This window comes from Haliotis rufescens, unplaced genomic scaffold (assembly GCF_023055435.1).
Source record: "Haliotis rufescens isolate VD_foot unplaced genomic scaffold, xgHalRufe1.0.p SCAF_10, whole genome shotgun sequence".
NCBI lineage: Eukaryota > Metazoa > Mollusca > Gastropoda > Lepetellida > Haliotidae > Haliotis > Haliotis rufescens.
This window is the reverse complement of record NW_025963780.1, coordinates 36,162,335-36,185,326: the sequence shown is the minus strand read 5'-3', so window position 1 is coordinate 36,185,326 and position 22,992 is coordinate 36,162,335. Positions and strand designations below refer to the sequence as shown.

The 22,992-nt window shown below is 40.3% G+C and overlaps 1 protein-coding gene across 4 annotated transcripts in view; it reads left to right on the top strand.

Annotated features, from left to right (window-relative positions):
* The window catches only part of LOC124131046 (WAS/WASL-interacting protein family member 1-like), a 55,940-nt gene that overhangs the window by 4,645 nt on the left and 28,303 nt on the right, over positions 1-22,992 (top strand). For all 4 annotated transcript variants that reach the window (XR_007219479.1, XR_007219477.1, XM_046494124.2 and 1 more), the window contains exon 2: positions 15,286-15,498. Coding sequence is in view for 2 of the 4 variants with exons in the window: in XM_046494124.2 (XP_046350080.2) it covers positions 15,318-15,498 (181 nt within the window). In the remaining 2 variants the exon portion in view is untranslated. The remainder of the gene's footprint in view (positions 1-15,285; positions 15,499-22,992) is intronic.

Here is a 22,992-nt window from a genome sequence, read left to right as displayed (position 1 = left end):
TCTGATGTTAAAGATTTACTAAGCACTGGTAGAATTTCAGCTTTTTAGGGGTGGGGGGTTATGTTATCACTATACAGGTTAGTTAAGTTTTTCAGAAAACAATTGCAAAATAATCATGGCAATGATTGACAGAGCTACAGATAAGCAGCGTATTTGTGTAAAATACCCCTCCAAATGTTCAAAACCCAATTACTTTCAATTAACTTGCCTACAGAAACGCATGCATTAAATGAAAAACTCAAATGTATAAAAACAGCTCGCGTAAATTCCCAATGAAGCTTTTTTAGCTGCATACAAAGGAGCTGGTTTCCGAAACACAATTACAAGCTAATTTACTTTCCGGGTCAAGCCTATTTATTTAGAACAGTTACATACATCTGAAACATTATTTTATATTTTTTTAAATCTTAAAATGTTCACTAGTTTTGGGAAATACCCAATAGAGTGATGAATAGATGAGTGAAAAAATATTGGTTACCATGGTTACCCATAAATAATGTAATAACCCAATTAAAATAGAAACCCTAGAGTAAACACTCAATTACTCAAAAAGGTATCTGGAGCTCTGGATTGAGTCATGTTCTTCTTCAAATTGTACATGATTATTATATTCCTGTGTTCAACAGCATCCCTTCCGGAATCCTCACTTAAGTTAGGATATTATGTATATTTTACTCAATGATTGTTTATTATCACGACAACTGAAGATAAGTCAGACTGACATTGACAAGAGATTGATTGAACATAATTTGATGACGATTTGCACATAAAGAAATTTGGCAAAATATGTAGCCAGTCCTTAGAACATTTTTTTTTGTAAAAGCTTAACAATATTTTTTGTTACTGGTATATATGTTAAAATCAAAACTAGGTAATTTTCAGAAACATTTACCCATCCTGTTTGATGTCATCGCTGACACTAAGTGACAGGAAGGAAGAATTTATATGAACACTGCCAAGTGGTTCATTACAGATTTTCCTCCAAAATGTCCTTAAAGTATTATTCAAATTTCCTAGAGATACACAGATGTCATCAAAAGTTGACAGTCATAAATATGTCCGAATGTTATTTGTCTCAAGCACAGTTCCTGTCTTAGGTCAGAAAGATGCGGGTGAGAATTGTGATTAAAACTGTATTGTGGTTGTGACATATGATATATATCCTGCAGATGTATAGCATACATACTAGAAACAGGATGTATAGGTCTATTGCCTCTACCACAGTCATACGTGTAATACACCATGCTAGGAAACAGCTTGCTCGCTAATAATGAAATGATTCCCTGATGTGCAGGAAGCCAGGTGTCCTCACAACACCACTAGGCTCAGCAGCTGACCTTGCAGACACTAGGAGTGAGTGATAGTGTTCACAACTAAACATGAAAACCATGTATTACTTGTCATTGTCTCACATACAACATCATTTACGGGGTCCTAGATTCCAATGCTGTAGGAGGGGGCACTGGTGGCCCAGTCGTCGCGATTTAATGTGCAGAGTTGCGTCCCTTGGGCACACCAGAAACCTATGATTGTGGGTTCGATACCTGATAATGTTTCTAGGTTTGTAGCACCATACCCGTGCTTGTGGGTTTCACCGAATTGGTAAACGTCTGAGACCTGCATCACATTGGGCTTTCCTCCCACATTAAGCTAACACACTGTGATATAACTGGAATACTGTTACAAGCAGCGTATAACCCAACTCACTCACTCACTCACCAATGCTATAGGAGCAAACCTCAAGGACCCCAGGGCCCAAGACTCCTTAATTTCCAACACTGGTGATCAATATTTTGTGGCATGAGCAGTTTGTCATCTACATAGCGACCATAACACTCAATAGGATTTATTCGTTTATTCTGTAAAACTATTGCTCATTTAAGTAAATTAGTGTTGAAATTATTGTTTTGGAGAAGATATTTGTAATAACGTGATGCAGTAATATTTTGTTACAGTAACACATGAATAATAGAACCAGAGTTTAATATACATGTATATTTCTGTCAATTGACATAATTAAATGTTTAATATTTCTTGAAATTGTATAATAATAAAGATAGTCTGAAGATCAAGGAAGCTCTGTTGAAGGATGTAAGAAAGAGCAGGGAAGTATCAAAATTCCAAAACAAAGTGCCCATGGCAGGTTAATTGGGGAAAAGAATGTTTTTGTTCTTCAAAATTGGGATATTAGAAAAAAACCAGTTCTTATTTTCTTAAACTAAGAGGTATAACAACAATGTATTTTAACCTTGCATAAGAGCAGAGCTAAATATTAAGGCTTCTTCGTCTTTGTTAGGGATGTTATCAGTGAAATACAAGTATTCCTTACAAAGCCATAGGCTTTAACACCATGCATTCAGAAATTTGTAATGCCAATATTTGGAATTTGTACTGATATTTGCTTGGCTGTTGGTCAGCTTCTGGGCATGTCTGCATAGTTCTTGTAGGGCTGGGGTTTGTGAATTCTGTCATGCCATACGTACTAGGCCCCACCCTCCACCCCATACCCACACTTGCAAGCAAGGTGACCCCCACTATGTTTCTCCTGGTCCTACCTGGCCGATGTTCACAGGCAATGTGGGGCGGTCGGGTATCCTAGTGGTTAAAGCGTTCGCTCGTCACGCCGAAGACCCGGGTTCGATTCCCGACATGTACAATGTGTGAAGCCCATTTCTGGTGTCCCCCAATTGCTGGAATATTGCTAAAAGCGGCATAAAATCATACTCACTCACTCACTCACTCACTCACTCACTCACTCACTCACTCACTCACTCACTCACTCACTCACTCACTCACTCACTCACAGGCAATGTGTCACTTGGCCCACAGATATTCAAATCAAATTTGAAGCCCTACCAAAGGTCATCTAATTGTTTAAGGCAATATTTTCTTAGTTACACTCCAGTGTAAGATACCACATGCTGTTTGATCTTATTTATGCGGTTGTTCAGTTTATGTGGCATTTTATTGATGTTTTCTGCTGTCAAGTATTGCACTGACAACCTACTTCAATTAACTACTAATTTAAACTTGCTGAGAGACTATGCATTGAGTAAAGGTGACTCTTGTGTATATTTACTAAGGAAATTGTTTGCAGGTCGAACATAAGATCAGGGCATTTACTAAGGTTGAGCAGAGGACTTTGACCTATATTAGCCTCTATATATCTGTCAAACCAACGCTGTTAAGCCCTGGGTTAGAATAGGCCTCCAGCACTCTATACTTTGTGGTAAAACTTAGGCTAACTTTTAGTCCCGGAAATAAGTTATCTTATTTAAGAATATTAATCTACAAAACAAAAAGGAAAATTCCAAATGGAGCCCACAACAATGCAATCTAGACACGCCAAATCATTCTAGACTTAGTTGTTTTTTAAATTTTAGTTAATCTCTATCTTCTGGGAGACAGACCAGAGGCAATTACATGTGTATCATGTGGTCAGGCTTGGTACATTGCATGTCATGGTGCCCTTAGAAGCAGCCTGAGAAATTCTATTTTCTTGTCTACTCTAGCCCCGATGACTCATGTAAACCTTATTTCAATCGTCCTCAGTTGTTATGGCTAGTTCTTTTTTACCACGACTAAAATGTTTCTGTCAGTTTTGTTCAGTATCAATATCTAGTAAAATTGGAACTTTGAGAACTCGTCCAGAAGTACAGCCCTCAAATGCTGCTAGTCCGTGAGCACTACCATCAAATGGATTAAATGGTATATGACGGCGGTCTGTAAATAATGGAGTCTGGACCAGACAATCCAGTGATTAATATCATGAGCATCGATCCACGCAATTTGGACCGATGACATGCATCAACAAAGTCAGCGAGCCTGACCACCCAATCCTGTTTGTTGCCTCTTACGACAATCATGGACCTCATAGGTAATAATGTTTATCAGTACCAGAATGATTTTAAGGTTCTTTTCAGACTTTAAAAACTTCGAATTCATCTAAGCACAACAAAAGTCATCAGGCTATCATATGTTGATAAATTGGATTTGGAAACAGATCACATTGTCTATGTCAGATAAGACTTATATTTCTTGTCAAGTCAAATCCAACCAATTACATCAGATAATGATAAGACAAAAGTACACCAATTATCAGCATGATTAGTGTAAAGCTATTAGTGTTATTTCCAGCCAGGTATGTCATTGTCTAGCCCCACCAAAGTAAACAAACATGGTTTCTATAATAAGGCCCCTGTGGTGTCTCAGCACTCAGTCAGTGGGGCAAGCTAATCTGCCTACAGCAGCTGGTGATGGTCTTCTGTGAAATCCGATCTCTGCCCCAGTGCTGGAGGAGGTGGGGTTTATTCACAGAGATGTAATCACTGCACAGTCTCACTTCGCCTCCTGTGACCTCAGACCTTTGACCCTGACGCAGTCTTTCCTGTGTTTCAGCTCCTTGGTTTTGGACAGTTTTTATATGAATAGAATTTTTTTCTGACAGTAGATGTTGTCTTCATAATTAGTTTCAGGAAAGCAGTATGGTGTCCTCATAAGTAGTTGTATATAAACGGTATAACTGGGATGGTATATATTGTGAATATATTTCATCCTTGTGATGATGACTGCTTGTCAATTTTATGCATTTGCTCTTTGACCCTAGTCATGTGAATAGGAAACAGCTGTTTTCAGTGAACTCCGACATAATTTTTTGAGAATCATGTGAGTGTTTTTTAGATGTTGAGGGTGTCTAGCAGGAGAACTTCCACAATCCAGATGTGACTGTCTGATGCTGCTGCTGCTGCCATTTCTCCTCTTGCACAACTTTTGTTCTAGGATGACATTTTAATGTCAAACAGTGAGTCATATTGGGTTTACATGTTTGACTCTGGAGAAATGTAATTGAACTGATATTTCTTTGCGTTCATTTTGGTTGGTTCATTTTGGTTGGCGTTCCTAAAGGTTGACCATGAATGTTGTGGAGAAAAACTTTGCTTTCTCCCTCCACCGACTGTTTTCAGTTATTTTTCCTCGACTGTTTTCAGTTCCTTTTCCTCGGCATGTCCCCTTGTTTCTTAGAAGGTCTCACTGTCTGTGTATGTCTGGCGCTGAGACCAATGAGATGAGGGGTCGCATGGGGGCCGGATGGAGATTAAGAACTCAAGATGTCTTGCATCCTATTGTTTGTAAATAGGCATCAAAGAACATAATATAGGCATGTAGATAAAATCAATATGCATGAGAGAAGTATGTATCTGGTGACATGTGATATATATTAAAAACTGACTATTAAATGCTATTAAGAATGCCATATTGTATATTTTAAATTCATTCACATCAGGGGGGCACGGTTGGCCCAATTGTCTGAGGCGCCGCAATTCGCTGTGAGTCGCGTCCCTTAGGCATGCCAGAAATCAATGATTGTGGGTTTGAATCCCAGTTTGACTGGATTATGTTACTTGGTTTGTCAGCACCATACCCGTGCTCGTGGGTTTCACCAAAATGGTAAACGTCTGAGACCTGCATCACTTGGGGCTTTCCTCCCACATTAGGCTGACGCGCCATGATATAACTGGAATACTGTTAAAAGCGGCCTTAAACCCAACTCACTCACTCATTCACATCATCATCAGTCTCTTTTTGATGGTAGCATGAGCCAAGTATACAACAAGCAGTTGACACTTTTAAGTAGTCCTGGGCCATGACTTCAAAAATATGTTTTACTAAAAGCCAAGGCATGTCTAGATGAAACTAAACCAAGTCTAGTTTCGTTGTTTCTACAGAGGAGAAAAAGTACATTTGGAAAAAAATAGACAATTACAATTATTTTCATGAAATGTTTTCATGGATGAAGGTTCGTGTATCTGTTATTGCGTAACGCTGGTGGACTTGACAGGGTTATTTGGTAGATACTGACAAGAGGCTTCCTTCCTCATAAAACTGATAACATCAGTTTTGAAAGTAAAATCATAAATAAGAGCTCCAGATTATCTTTTGAGTTATTGAGTATTTACTTCCTTGTTATCATTCACATTGGGTAGTGATACCTTTCTGTGGGTATTTAAAAGTAGTTTTACTCCACTGGACCAGGGGGCACGGGTGGCCCAGTCGTCTAAGGCGCCGCGATTCGCTGTGCAGAGTTGCGTCCCTGGACACGCCAGAAACCTATGATTGTGGGTTCGAATCCCGGTTCACCCCGATTATGTTTCTAGGTTTGTCAGCACCATACCCGTGCTCGTGGGTTTCAACGAAGTGGTAAATGTCTGAGACCTGCATCATTTCTGGCTTTCCTCCCACATTAAGCTGACACGCCGTGATATAACTGGAATAATGTTAAAAGCGGCGTTAAACCCAACTCACTCACTCACTCACTCAGTTCGCTATTAGGTGTTCGTTATAAACATTTACTGTATATGCCCTGAAACAAATATGTCCAATACAGCCCATGCAAGTCTATGATTATGATCATATAAGGTGGCAAGTCTAGCTTACTGCAGTTTCTGAAAGTGAAGACAGTCTCAGGGTTCTTTTCATGATGTTTTATTAAGATAATTTAACAACTGGTTTTTTTCTGTTGAAATTTTCATTTAAGAGACTTGATGATAGTTTGTGGCAATAACTTAGTTACATAAACATGATAAAATGTGTAACATATTTCATAAAGTCACACAGTTGAGATACATGCGTAATTAACAAGCACCTGTTTCTGCAGTAGTCAGTGCAGTTGAGTTCATGTATGTTTGATACCTGTATTTGATCAGTAAATAAGGGTGGTGGGGTAGCCTAGTGGTTAGAGCGTTAGCTCGTAACGCCAAAGGCCCGGGTTCGATTCCCACATGGGTACAAAGTGTCAAGCCCATTTCTGGTGTCCTTCGCCATGGTATTGCTAGAATATTTCTAAATTCGGCGTAAAAGTAATCCCACTCACTCATCAGTAAATAACAATCTTTCAAGAAATACAGGTACTCAAGTTGAAAAGGGGGGCAAGGGTGGCCCAGTCGTCTTAGGCGCTGCAATTCGCTGTGCAGAGTTGCATCCCTTGGGCACACCAGGGCCCTGTTCCACAAAGCGATTGTAGCGCTAGGATGATCGTAACTCCCATACTTTATAATAAGCTTATGACAGTCTTAGCGCTATGATCGCTTTGTGGAACAGGGCCCAGAAACCTATGATTGTGGGTTCCAACCTCAGTTAGTCCCGATTATTGTCCGCCGCCGCGCGAAGCGGGGGATATAGTATTCACGACCGTCCGTACGTCCCACCTGTTTGTTGCCACGATATCTCAAGAACTAAACACTGGATTGTCTTCATATTTGGAACTATGGTGTATATACAGACTCCGCAGACACCAGTCCTTTTTGGTGACTTTGACCTCATTTTCAAGGTCACAGCAGGCAAATCTGCTTTTGGAGTTGGAAAACGGTGTGGCCGCAATATCTCAAGAACTAAACACTGGATTGTCTTCATATTTGGAACTATGGTGTATATACAGACTCCGCAGACACCAGTCGGTTTTGGTGACCTTGACCCCATTTTCAAGGTCACAGCAGGCAAATCTGCTTTTGGAGTTGGAAAACGATGTTGCCGCGATATCTCAAGAACTAATCGCAGGATTGTCTTCATATTTGGAACTATGGTGTACATACAGACACCACAGACACCAGTCGGTTTTGGTGACCTTGACCCCATTTTCAAGGTCACAGCAGGCAAATCTGCTTTTGGAGTTGGAAAACAGTGTTGCCGCGTTATCTCAAGAACCAATCGCTGGATTGTCTTCATATTTGGTACTATGGTGTATATACAGGCGGGGGACATTTCGTCACTTTGTGACAAATACTTGTGTTTCTAGGTTTGTCAGCACCATACCCGTGCTCGTGGGTTTCACCGAAGTGGTAAACGTCTGAGACCTGTCTCACTTGGGGCTTTCCTCCCACATTAAGCTGACTTGGATATAACTGGAATACTGTTAAAAGTAGCGTTAAACCTCACTCACTCAAGTTGAAAAGGTCATTGCGCAGTGTTGTCGTACTACTGTTTGTACCTTGTTTCATTTGTATTTGTATGCCAGCAACTCAACCTTAATTGGGTAATGGTGATACATAGCTCACCTGGAGCGTTGATTTATTCAGGGAAAGGTGTGATATTTTAGATTGTCAAATTCTGTAATTTTAAAGCATACAAATAACAGAATTTTAGTTTGTAAGCAGGTTCTCTTCAGGCTTGAGTACTTCATCACAAACTAGTTTCACTTCAATTCTATTCACGATTGTTGTAAATGTTTACGCCCTACATACATACATACCACCAGCATGTCTTGGCTTTCCGCCAACAATAAACTCACATGCTGTAATATAACTAAAATTCTGTTCTAAATTATTTTAAGCCCTACCTACACTGAATATTTCATTATCTTCTCCGTGAAATTCAAGTGAAGAGAAATTTGTTTACAAATTTGATTTTCAATATACAAGCTCCATTTTGACCCAGGGAACCCCACTAATTTCAAGTTGTGGTGACCATGGAAGATGCATTCAGAGCTCCAGATAAGCTTTTGGTGTTGTGGGTATTTCACCCATGCATTGAGTATCAGTAATTCTATCTGGGTATTCAAATTTCTGTTACCCACTAGTTTTTACACATGTGGGTATTTAGGTTAAATATTTAAAAACACTATTCATCTAGTCCCTGCAAACTGGTGTAGTGTGGGTTCAAGAGCTTTATAGGACTCAAAAATACCACAATACTTCCACAAGAACGTGTGATGGCAAATGATCATGATGTAACTGTCATCGTGGAGTTTGGCAAGGTTGATGGAATGCCCGTTTATAATTTTTTTTAAAATAAGTTGCTGATTTGCTAATCAAATACGCAGGGTTACTTCACAATATTTTGATGATACACACAAATTTTATTTTTGTAGCGTATCTGTAATGTTCGTTGCGTATATGATACGCTTGGATTTTATTTGACTGCATATTTCTGCATTACTGATGCGTATTTTACGCAAATTTTATGTTTGTAGCGTATCTGTAATGTTCGTTGCGTATATGATACGCTTGGATTTTATTTTACTGCATATTTCTGCATTTCTGATGCGTATTTTACGCAAATTTTATTTTGTAGCCTATCTGTAATGTTCCTTGCGTATATGATACGCTTGGATATTATTTTACTGCATATTTCTGCATTTCTGATGCGTATTTTACGCAGATACGCAGCTTATCTGGAGCTCTGTGATGTTAATTTATTGAGGACAAACAGAGCGCATTATTAGACCATAAAGTCATATTATATAAAATAACTTTTTCCCAGCTAGTTATAAGCAAATTTTGTTTTCAGTGTAGAGCTAGGTTACCTGTCAATTAACAGCATTACTGGGTAAATTGAATTTGGAACTGAAAGCTCAGCATGACATTTCAAATGTTAAATTTGATGCAGTTAAATCTACAGGTAACCTAGCTCAACATTGAAAACACAGTATGTTTATCTCAATTCTACAATGACTTAGTTAAGCATTTACTCTTTGATGTTAGCTAAGAGAATGTTTTCACTGTCTTAATCAATCTTATTAAAATCAGGTCTTAGTTCTCGCTGTCGCTAAACAAAGATCTGAGGACATCCCATTACGGGTCACGTCAGAACGACCTTACATCCGACCAATCAAAGCGTCGCTTACCAGATCATGAAAGTGACAGTTGGAATAAGTTTTCTAATCATGCAATCTCGAAAACGTTAAAACAGGGTATTCCAAACGACAGTTACGGCCCGTACTACTGATTCCGTCAAAATTATCGTCTATCTCTCGCTCCCTTGGGATAAACATTTGAATGGAAGAGACGTTGCACAGTATGTGGGAAGCACTGCAATACAATCACAACCATATATTAGACATTCCTGAATGTTCGTTTGTTCAATTTTCAAAATTTTAATCGAGGACTGTGTCAACATACTTTTCAAGCATCGTCAAAAAGGAAGTCGTCAGGTTGAAACAGGTACTGTAAAGCCCAAGAAAGCTGCTTTCTAATTGGCTGATGTCGACTTCTTGTTTGGCATTTCAGTGGTCGGTCAAAGTTCGCAAAAGGTTGTTCTGACGTGACCCGTAATGGGATGTCCTCAAATCTTTGTTTAGTTTAGCGAGAACTTAGATCTGATTTTAATGAGATTGTGTCTTAATTTAAGAAAAACCAAAAAGACCATCCATATTTTTTTATGTGTTTCTCATCTCCATTCTCAACCAGCAAGAGAGCGGGCGGGCGGGCGATAATAAAATATAGGAGGAATTTAGTTTATTTCTACACAGTTAAAGCAACTAATGAATACAGTTAGGAACTAGTTCTCTGCTGTCATTGCTTGTACATGCTGATACTCAAATAGATTTGTTTTAAGTAATTGGACCATCATGCAACTTGTAGCTGGTTGCCATGGCATCTTGAACCATTCCTCCTCATCGTTTCTTTCATGAGGAAAAGGGTAATCTTTCTTAAGCGTATGTCAATGACTTTGCTTGTCATAGTATTTTGTATTGAGTTGTAGCAAAGACAGCATCCATCCCTCAATTCGGGTTTCAAATCGGTTCGTTGTCAGTGACACTGGACTGACTATTTTGTTGGATTTTGTAATGGTATTGAATGACCAATCAAAAGTGGATAAAATCACGATAATGTCCTGGTGGTTTTGTCTCGAGCAAAATGCCAGCTATTTCCTGCCTGTATTCTTGGTTATCATTCTTGTTTGTCGTGATTCATGTTTCCGACATTTGATTTGACAACCTGGATGTGATTCAACATAGCTGTGTGTTTAGGAAATAACAAAGACTAGCATTCAGGAATTAAGGAAGATCTAATGACATTTCCTTGTGGACAGCCACTTTTACCATTATGTAGTTGGAAACTCTGTAGCGAATCATTTTATGTTCTAACCCCAAGTCTTTAAGCCAGTGACGTCAGTCAGTAAAATCTGGTCCCAAACATGACTTCCACTTGACCTTGCATTTCAAGGTCATTACTTCATGTTTGTCATAACTAAAAAGGATTGAGGGGTCAGGTTCTCTAACTTGAGTGATTGTGCATCACTGTATCTTAAACCTATCGTGATGGTTTAGGATGTTGGTTTATTCATGATGTTTGAGGGGAAGGGAGTGGTTAAAGCATCTCTCGTCACGCGGAAGACCCAGGTGCCATTCCCAACATGAATACAATGTGTGAAGCCCATTTCTGGTGTCCTCCATCTTGATGTAGCTGGAATATTGCTAAAAGCAGCATAAACCACAACTCACTCACTCATTCGTAACAGGAGCTGATCATTCCCTCCCCAGCACTGACAGCCATGGTCAGCAAGAGATGACTGCAGCCATTCTGCGTCTCGTCCGCGTCAAACATCTCTCTTATAGTCTGTAAGAAAAGAAAATGTTCAAATTGATCAGGAAGGACAGCACTGAGTGCAAATTGGTATTGATACTTAAACCTGTACCTGAAAATACTCGAAAAATAATTTGCATTTAAAAATAAAATTACTAAATGGCTTTATTATCCAAACCATAGGCTAATTACTGCTAACTACTACTCAATCACCCCCGGGTCAGCACCCTGCGCCATGACCGAGGCACTAGTTCTTGCGCCATAAGCGTCATCTCTCCTTTGTTCCATCGTCTACAGTCGGTCATACTTTTCAAGTATACATGTGTTTCACCATATCATCGTCACGACATGGCTGAAATATATGGACTCACTCACTCACTCACTCACTCACTCACTCACTCACTCACTCACTCACTCACTCACTCACTCACTCACTCACTCACTCACTCACTATGAATGTTTGATGATATTTGGTTTGTAGATAGTCTTACATGAAAGATAGGTCAAGGTATCTGGTCAACCAAAAAGGTCAATAATTGGTATGTCAGAGACCAAGCTGACAGGTACCCAAACTTGCCTGGTAAAGGCGGCACCTGATGATACTTGCTGGTGACTTAAATAAATATTGGCGGTAGATAGATTGCTTTTTGAAAATATGCATGAAATCAAAAAGGTCACGACTGTGTAGTAACAGGGTGGTAGGGCAGCCTAGTGGTTAAAGCGTTTGCTTGTTGAGCCGAAGACCCGGGTTAAATTCCCCACATGGGTGCAATGTGTGAAGCCCATTTTCTGGTGTCCCCTGCGATGATATTGCTGGAATGTTGCTAAAAGCAGTGTTAAACCAAACTCACTCACTCATTCACTCACTGTATTGTTAAAATATAAAATTAAAAATAGAAATGCCTTCATTCAAATACCAAAGCAGCTAGGAACTCCCTTTATTTCAAACATTGGATTCATGTTGAATTCAGCTTGACATGTCATGTAATCACTGGTCAAGTACGACAGCTAGTCCAATCAGTCAATATTATGAGGTCAAAGGTCACACAACAGTTATTGAACCTGGGGATCTTGAACTTGATGCCTGCAGTTTATAATGACTGTCCTGCTCAGGATTTATGTAGATTTGGACTGTCTTGTGTACTGACAGATCGAACTGAATGACAGCCAAATCAGCTCGTAAGTATTGACAAGGCCCAAATGTTTGAAGCAGCCTCTTCACTACACCCGCTTTGGACATGTAGAATATCTTGGACAGGTGTCATGACAAAAAACGTAAAACATACTGATAAATTTAAACCAATTCCAGAGCTCAAGTTGAAGTTGAAGACAATTTACAGGCCAAATTTATAAGCCAGTCGGAAAGGTTTCTTCTTTCAAAATTGAAATCTTGAACAAAATATTTTATAGAACCAAGCTATGAGCTAAGGTATTGCTGATTATCTAAGGGTGGTGAGGTAAAACCTCACTCACTCACTCGCTAGTCAAACAACATGCGATTGTAGCACTACAACTGTCGCAAGTCTATGAGTCGCAAGTATGGGAGTTACGATCACCTTACCGCTGCAATCACTATGTTGAATGGAGCCCATGGAGTTTTTGCTGGCAACAAAATATATCCTGTTGGCAGGGAATGATGTATGCAAAAATTTGTGCCAGTAAACAATCGCTGACACACTTTGACTTAATTGAAAACGTATGATCATTCCAGTGTTAGATTTTGTCTTCAGAGCTAATTTTATATGTGGATTTCCATGTTTAAAAGGCTAATTTTGTGACCGAGGATATTTGGAAATAGTCGGTTCGAACTTTAGTTGTACTTCTTGATTTCCATGTTTAAAAGGCTAATTTTGTGACCGAGGATATTTGGAAATACATGTAGTCGGTTCGAACTTTAGTTGTACTTCTTGATTTCCATGTTTAAAAGGCTAATTTTGTGACCGAGGATATTTGGAAATTGTCGGTTCGAACTTTAGTTGTACTTCTTATTAGAACTGATAGCAGGTATGTGAAGGGCACATACACACGATATAGAACGCAATATTTTGTGTTTGACAACACCCAGCTGACACATAACCATTTTGATGGCGTAGTTGTCGATTTATGACACAGGCACACTGTTGTGTAATATTCATGAACTGGTGAATACCTCCCTCACTTCCTGATAACGTATTCAATGCATGCCATGCACCCTTCTGCTGCTTCCCAAAGGTTGTCTTTGAACCGTGAAATCGGCTGTATACAGCCTGCTTTCAGATACTGTGTATGGGCGTCCTGCACCTGTAGCAGAGTTAGAAACTAGCACTCGTCCTGTAGTCCTTGCCAAACTGCCCAACAGTTAAGGTATCATAAGGACTAGTAGAAATTTGCCATTTTTAAGGGTTTGGCTATATATTATCATTATAAGGACTAGTGGACTAAGAATGTTAGTTTCTACCACTGTTAATGATATAAGTATAAATGTACAGGTTAAGGGAGTACATACTCCGTACTACTCAAAGTCCAGGCACAGAGGCAACTATGCGTGTCGTAAGAGGCGACTAACATGATCAGGTGGTCAGGCTCGCTGACTTGGTTGATGCATGTCATCGTATCCCAATTGCATAGATTGATGCTCATGACGTCAATCACAGAATTGTCTGGTCCAGATTCGATTATTCACAGACTGTTGTCATACATCTGGAATAGTGTGGCGTTAAACAACAAACAATTCATTCATTCATTCATCTTTTTCTGCCTGACGAGTCTGTTAATACGTATCAGTCACAAGCTGGGGATCAGTAGAGAAGAGAAGGATGTGTATTACACTTGACCCAACACGCTCAACATTCTGGAAAGAGATAAGTCATTCATTGATTGGACCCGTGATGATCCGGGGTAGAATAGGTCTTCAGCAACCCATTCTTGCCGTGAATGACGACTATGCATGTCGTAAGAGGCGACTAATGGGATCGGGTGGTCAGGCTCGCTGACATGGTTGATGCATGTCATCGTTTCCCAATTGCGTGCGCAGACTGCTCTTACGAAATATGGTATTAAATCCAACTTACTCACTCACTCAGTATGTTTTCATTTTCGCAAGGCTGACATATTTCACCGATGGGAGAAATATGTTCTGAACAACAAAGAGAATCTCTGATATCAGTACTTAGTTTTAGGCTGTTGTTTTGAATACTGTAACACCTCTGAATGTAAGAAAAAACATGTAATAACAAATTTTGTAATAAAATAATGTTTTTACCCACATTGCCTGCCACAGGCACGTTAAAATCGTAGATAAATCACTTTCACAACTTTTGATGTGGGTCCCACGACTCAAAACAACTGGTGTTAAGAAACTATCATTAAACTTCCTGGTAAGACTGAATATTTACAACAATCACATATTTCTGAACATTTCCTGATGAGGATGACAGACTGTTACATAAAGGATGTTGCCAAATTATAGTGATTCATCTGAACCACTTTGAAGATCTTTGTCAAGTTTAGGCCAAAAAGTGAATTTCATGCATCTGAAGGTAAATTAACAATGATTTGTGTTTCATGCTTTTTTGTGAATGGATATTGAAGATTTGAATTGAGCTGACACAGACAGCTAACAGCCCAAACATTAATTTATTAGGTTGTTATGAGTGATTATTGCATGCATCTGTTTACAGCAAGGGTGTTTGGTTTGTTTACCACAAGGGTGCATTATGTCCATTGTTTCGGCAGGTTGATATTCTTCGTAACGACCACGACCATCGTCTCGCAAAGCAAAGCATGTCAATGGCCATTGTGGTATAAGTCAGTTAGCATGGTTAGGGTCTCCCTTTTGGTGCAGTAAAAGTCCATATTGCACTTGAGGAAGGTCCTGGCCTGTTCTTGGCTTATATGGCTGTTGATCATGTTGATAGACAATATAGTTAATACTGCCTGAAATCATCACTTGTTATTATCATATTATTTGTTGCATTCTGCTAATGTTCGGTCCGTCGCGTTTCAGCGTTAGGATCCAGACTGTAAAGCAGGGGCAGGATGCCGCCCCCGCCACCCCCTCCCCCTCCTGCCCCCGCTGCTCCCCCTCCTCCTCCAGCTGGAAAGTTTGGAAAGGGTGGGGGAGGAGGAGGCGGCCGTGGAGCTCTGCTGGGAGCTATCCAAGGCGGAGCCAGGCTGAAGAAAGTACAGACCAATGACAGAAGCGCACCAACTGTAGGGGGTGAGTTCAACATACCAATTCACTTCTAGTTTTATGATTCACTACAGAGTTCAGGATCCTTTGATTATTATTTTGGTTTCAAATGCGTTAAATTCGCTTGTAGTTTTATGGAATATGAGATGGGGCAAGTGTGGCCGAGTGGTCTTCAGATTGCTTCAAAGTGCTGTGCAGAGTTGCTTCCCTTAAGCGTGCCAGAATCCTATGATCGTTTGCCCTGATTATGGTCCAGGGTTTGTCAGTCATCACAGTGGTAGACGTCATGTAGGGCCCACATCACTTGGTCATAGTCCCCAGGGCCTCATTTGACAAAACAATAATAGCGCTATGACTGTCGTAAGTCTTTCTTAAAGTATGGGAGTTACGATCGTCATTGCGCTACAATCTTTTTGTGAAACAGGGCCCTGGACTTACATTTAATATTTGTGGGGAAAGAGCACATGTTCTGGATCAGTGCCAGGCACTTGGAAGTTCTTGGTTCTACAGTTCCTTGTGTATAATGAACATCAAAGCTTACATGTCACCCCTTCATAATCGTCATCATCAAAACAATACTGCCTCATTGTCATATCAATACTGCATCGGTTGCAGTTCCAGAGCACACGTCATCTCATCCTTGGTTATCCAGTATATTGTACCTTATTCTTTACGATAAAGGGGTCACAGTAGTTCAAGGCGCCGCGATTCGCTGCACAGAGTTGTGTCCCTTGGGCACGCCAGAAACCTATGACTGTGGGTTCGAATCCTGGTTTGCCCCAATTGCTTCTAGGTTTGTCAGTACCATACCCATGCTCGTGGGTTTCACCGAAGTCTGAGACCTGCATTACTTCGAGCTTTCCTCCCACATTAGGTTGACACTTCCTTTATGAAGTGACTTTATCATCTTCATCGCTTCTATCAGCAACTAACCATGGAATTTCTCTCCAGCGTTACAAATTGGCACTAGTCCTATAGCCCTTGCCAAACTGCCCAATGTTAAAGGTATCATAATGGAGAAGTAGAAATTTGCCCTTTTTAAGGGTTTTGCTATGTGTTATCATTATAAGGACTAGTGGACGAAAACTGTTAGTTTCTAACCCTGCTCTCACTCCGGACAATTATTTGATTGGATGGCTATTTTAAGCATTGTGCCATTCAGATCAAGCTCAAAGTGAGGCTACTGTAGCAGATGGCCATCGATCCCAATCACTGGATTGTCTAGTCCAGACTCGATTATTTACTGACCGCCGTCATTAAGCTGGAATATTGCTGAGTGTGGTGTAAAACAACAAACCAAATCATGGTGCTTTGTCCAGCCTCTCAATGTTAGTTTAGTAAGGAAAAGTAAAGTAAACGTATGATCAGTTTCTTAATACCTTTATAACAACCGCAGACTTAGAGTGAAAACAATACTTATGAAACTAAAAGGGGAAATAAAGCACAAATGTAACTGTTTGAGGCTGTGTGACAGCCATGGTTATATGAAACCACAACTGTTATTAATCTTTTTCGTAAATGACGTCTTGATTGAGAAGTTGCTGTATGTATGAAAAAAATGTTGTCACCTACGTGGCCTGTAGAATCTTTTTCCAAGGGTTACCAGGGATAGAACATCTACTGGACCAAATAGTGACAACATAGCAATACCCCCTGAAAATTGAAATTCTTCAAGCCTTTAAGATATGTTTAACATTTACTAAAATCAGCATCAAAGTAACAAAATACTGTGTTATCAGATTTAAAATACAGCCTGTAAATTAAAATAAATAAATAAATAAATAAGCAAATGAACATAAATGTGTTGCATGGAAATATCATGCAGTACATTCGTAGTACATGGGGGGGCACAGGTGGCCCAGTCGTCTAAGGCGACGCGATTCGCTGTGCAGAGTTGCGTCCCTTGGGCACGCCGGAAACCTATGATTGTGGGTTCGAATCCCGGTTCGCCCCAATTATGTTTCTAGGTTTGTCAGCACCATACCCGTGCTCGTGGGTTTCACCGAAGTGGTAAACGTCTGAGACCTGCATCACTTCGGGCTTTCCTCCCACATTAAGCTGACACGCCGTGATATAACTGGAATACTGGTAAAAGCGGCGTTAAACCCAACTTACTCACTCTCTCGTAGTACATGAGTATTGTTAACTTTAGGCTTTGATATCCATCCATTTGAACTAGTCCGTAAATTTGTACTGCACTTGCATTTTGTGCAATTTGACTGTTGTAACCAGTACATTTGATATGCACATGCTTAGATTTAATGCATGAGCTTAAAATTCAAATCAAACTCGGTCAGTAAACTGTCAGTTCGTTACAAATAACCTACAGCTGAAACAATAGAGTGGTGTCATAGCCAGCTCTGTTTTACAAAATTGTAAGGTATTTATCATCATGAGAGTGACACATGTATTACCAGTATATATTTTAAGCATTGAAAGCACTTCACATTACTTTCACAGCCCTCCCCAAAGTGGTGTAATTTATTTCCATGATAACCCCCCATTCTGTCCCATAATAAAAGACCTAAGCTTGATAAAATATCATGCCTGGTCAAAGGGAGATAACCCCATTGCTACTGCTTAGGATTGCCTCGAGGACTACATGATTAAAAGTAACTTGTTTTTTTGTTTAATGCCGGACTATTCCAGCTATGTGACAGCACTCTGTAAATAATTCAGGATTTGACACTTTATTACCTCTGACCAAGTCCACCAGCAGGGTTAGACATGGCCTCAAGTGTGCGAAGTCAAGAATAATGTTACAAACTAGTTGGTTTTTGTACAAATTGCAGTTATTTAAATAAGACACTAAACATACTTTTTACTCTTGGGACTACAAATTGAGTTCAAGACAACCCAAAATTCAACACATCCAGCTTAAAATGGTGTTCTGAAACTGGACTGTGGCCTGTAAATAATCGATTCTTGACCAGAGCAATGTACGTCATCATTGGGGTATGATGACACACAGTCAACAGTCGCTGAGCCTGACTGCCCAATCCAATAAATCGCCTCGTATGACAAGCATGGGTTGCTGTGGAGCCAGAGTCTGAAATAATGTTACTCCAATCAAGCCATGCAAGAGTAGATCACAAACATATCATCTTTTAGCTCATTTATGATTGGTTTGGGGGTTGTAGGGCAGTGGGGCAGCCTAGTGGTTAAAGTGACTGAGTGAGTATGGTTTTACGCCGCTTTTAGCAATATTCCCAATATCACGGCGGGGGACACCAGAAATGGGCTTCACACATTGTACTCCCTAGTGGTTAATGCGTTTGCTCATGACACCAAAGACCCACACAAAAAGACCGGGGTTCGATTCCCCTCTTGGGTACAATGTGTGAAGCCCATTTCTGGTGTCCCCAGCCATGATATTGCTTGAATATTGCTGAAAACAACATTAAACCATAGTCACTCTTTTGCTCATTGTGATTGGCCTGGTTCCCAAGATGAACCAATCGTATGCACACTTTTAAAGTTCGTAAACACTGAAGCTGTTAACCAGGCAATGTTAACACGAAATTCAGTCGGGATTTGCAGTACAGCGGCTGTCCTCAATACAGTAAATCTACACTGACTGTCAAAAACAAACACTATAAGTGCTGAAATTTTCTACCTGACAGTCGGTCGGTCTGTAGGAGTATATTTCACCTAGCCTGACAGAAATGTTACCATGCCACTGGTAACTCTTTCAGGCAACGGGAGCACGGGTGGCCCAGTCGTCAAAGGCGCCGCGATTCGCTGTGCAGAGTTGCGTCCCTTGGGCATGCCAGAAACCTATGATTGTGGGTTCAAATCCCGGTTCGCCCCGATTATGTTTCTAGGTTTGTCAGCACCATACCCAGCATTAGAAATTGGCACTAGTCCTATAGTCCTTGCCAAACTGACCAATAGTTAAGGTATCCCAAGGACTTGTAGAAATTGGCCATTATTAAGGGTTTCGCTATATGTTATCATCATAAGGACTAGTGGACTAAAACAGTTATTTTCTAACCCTGATACCCATGCTCGTGGGTTTCACCGAAGTGGTAAATGTCTATGACCTGCATCACATCAGGCTTTCCTCCCACATTAAGCTGACAGGCCATGATATAACTGGAATACTGTTAAAAGCGGTGTTACAGCGGTAGAAACTAACAGTTTCAGTCCACTAGTCATTATAATGATAACATATAGCAGAACCCCTAAAAATGGCAAATATCTACTAGTCCTTATACCTTTACTATTGGGCAGTTTGGTAAGGACTACAGGACTAGTGCCAATTTCTAACGCTGTGTTAAACCCAACTCACTCACTCACTCTTTCGGGCAACAGTTGGCGGCCCCAAAAGTAGGACAAATCTGTACCGTATCTTTTTACGTTGCGCATGTATAACATCCAGGGGGTTAGAATTACAAACACAATGAACATGAAGACATGCCTTCACCTCAAGTTTGTTTTCAGCAAAAATAATTACAGCAAAACTGCTCTACTAATGTTAATTTTGCCGAGGACCCCTTTTTTTCGCAAACTTCATGCAGTCCACTATTTGTTTTTATTCGATACCGAGGATCAATCAATGCTATGTTTAGTCTCGTCCAATCTCAGCCTGCGAGAAATCGCCCATATCTGTCTACTAGTCTAGGTAGACAGGAGCCCAGTCAAGATGGACTGAGCTTTTGTCCAAGGTCAATTGTTGGGCAAGGTCAGTTGTTGTCCAAGGTCCGAGAGAATAGTAGTTTATGACTCCAATGTATTGAGACTGTAATCATGATGGCATTTACCAATCTGATCATTTCTTAAAATGTAAATTTTCTTTAAACAATCAGCATGATCAGTTAGAAATTGAACTGACGAATGATAACCTAATCTAATGGATGAGCAGTTGACTCTGATAGTTTCCAGTGTACATACTTGGGTGGTAGGGTAAGTGCAAGTGTAAGTGTAAGTGTTAAAACTGAACATCTAGGTTTACTTCCCACCTGGCTGTATTGTAGCCTGTCTCACAGTTCCTGAACCATATTAGGGCCGGTCGGGTAGCCTAGTGGTTAAAGCGTTCGCTCGTCACGCCGAAGACCGAGGTTCGATTCCCGACATGGGTACAATGTGTGAAACCCATTTCTGGTGTCCCCCGCCGTGATATTGCTGGAATATGGCTAAAAGTGGCGTAAAACCATACTCACTCACTCACTGAACCATATTATTTTCCCTTCAACCAGTCCCTTGCTATAATGCTATAGCCCTAAATGAAGCAAGTCTAGATTAGCCACAGATCTCCCATCTCACTTAGACTCCTGTTCAATTTAAATGTAATTCTTTGTTTCTACTAAAATTATATATTTTCAGAGAGTAGGCGTTAGCGTGATGTGTATTACAGAAACCCAACTCGCTCACTTGCCTGACTGACCGAACACTCGCCTACCCGCCCACTCACTCACTCACTTACACTCATTCGACAGTCACATAGCTTATTAATAGCAACAACAATATGACCTGACCCTGCTGTAGAGCTGGGGCAGAGGAAAGCTTGGTAGATACACCACTTCCTGGTTGCCAGATAGGGCAGCTATCTGTTCCTACAGGCTACACACCAGCATTGACATACCGTATGGCCCAGAATAACATGCAGTTAGTGCTTCATCTATGACACTGACAGTACATGTTATCTCAGAGGTCCTCATGTTTGTTTAGTAGCAGCAGTAGAAACTAACTGAATTAATGCGCTTGTCCTTATAATGATAACATATAATAAAACTCGTAAAAATGGAAAATTTCTATTAGTCCTTATGATACCTTAACTATTGTGCGTTTTGACAAGGACTACAGGACTGAATAGGAAGAAATGATTTCAGAGTTTTACCTTGACTAACAAGATTGAGGACCAGGGTACCCCGGTAATTAATTTCAAGAGTCCTGTAGAGTAAGTAAGTGGTGTACTGCACTGTACTGCACTGCACTGCACTGTACTGTACTGTACTGTACTGTACTGTACTGTACTGTACTGTAAGATTTGATCATTATTGTAATTATGGGACCTGTATATTTCTTGTCAAGAGTGTGGTACAATTAATATTATTGTGCGTCCCTTGTACGCACCATTTCTATTTCTGTGTCCATTCTGTACATTTGTGTGTACTGGGCCCACATTTCTGAGTCATATTACAATTGTATCATAACTCAGTTAAAGTTGACATCAATACACTAGGTATTATAATGAGTTCAAAGATGTGATACATACCACGAATGTGAGGTCAGGATACGATACGTATCACTATTGTGAGGTCAAGATACGATACGTATCACTATTGTGAGGTCAAGATACGATACGTATCACTAATGTGAGGTCAAGATACGATACGTATCATGATACACTAAGAGTCACACGAGAGGAAACATTAAGGATTCATGTGAACACAAATATTTTTTAGACTATAATAAAGTCCATGTTTTTGGTGGATATATCCCATTTGGACGTAATGTCACACTGAAAACAACCTGGATTGTTCCGTGCACAGCCATGATACTTGCAACATACTTGTAACTATATAGCATATCATTACCATTGATTGTATCGACCTACAATAAGATACAACATCGACACTTGATGAATTGAGAAACAGCTATATGTCAGTGAACCTTCCCAACTCTGACAGTATGTAAGTCAGAAAATCTGATTTTTGTATGTTTTAAAAACTTTCAGAGCTACTCATGGTATTCATATGATTAATATCCTCAAATAGCAACAAGGATCATGTTTGTGCTTCAAAACAAAAAGTTAAGACAAATATATCCTGCAATTAATGTAAAATATCACTATTTTTCTTGAAGATTACTCTACTGTATTTTGTGGGTTCTTCAGTACTGAAGATCCATGTAGTCTAACCCCAAATCCACTTATAGCATTAAATAATCCCATCCCACAAAATAAAAGCCTCATCAGCCCAGCCCACAAGACCAAAACCTTATCATCCCAGCCCACAAGACCAAAACCTTATCATCCCAGCCCACAAGACCCAAGCCTGACATCATCCCAGCCCACATGACCAAAACCTTATCATCCCAGCCCACATGACCAAAGCCTTATCATCCCAGCCCACAAGACCAAAGCCTGACATCATCCCATCCCACATGATCAAAGCCTCATCATCCCAGCCCACATGACCAAAGCCTTATCATCCCATCCCACAAGACCAAAGCCTGACATCATCCAAGCCCACATGACCAAAGCCTTATCATCCCAGCTAACAAGACCAAAGCCTCGTCATCCCAGCCCACAAGACCAAAGCCTCGTCATCCCAGCCCACAAGACCAAGCCCACATGACCAAAGCCTCATCATCCAAGCCCACATGACCAAAGCCTCATCATCCCAGCCCACAAGACCAAGCCCACTTGACCAAAGCCTCATCATCCCAGCCTACATGACCAAAGCCTCATCATCCCAGCCCACAAGGCCAAGCCTCATCATCCCGGCCCACAAGACCAAGCCCACTTGACCAAAGCCTCATCATCCCAGCCCACATGACCAAAGCCTCATAATTCAC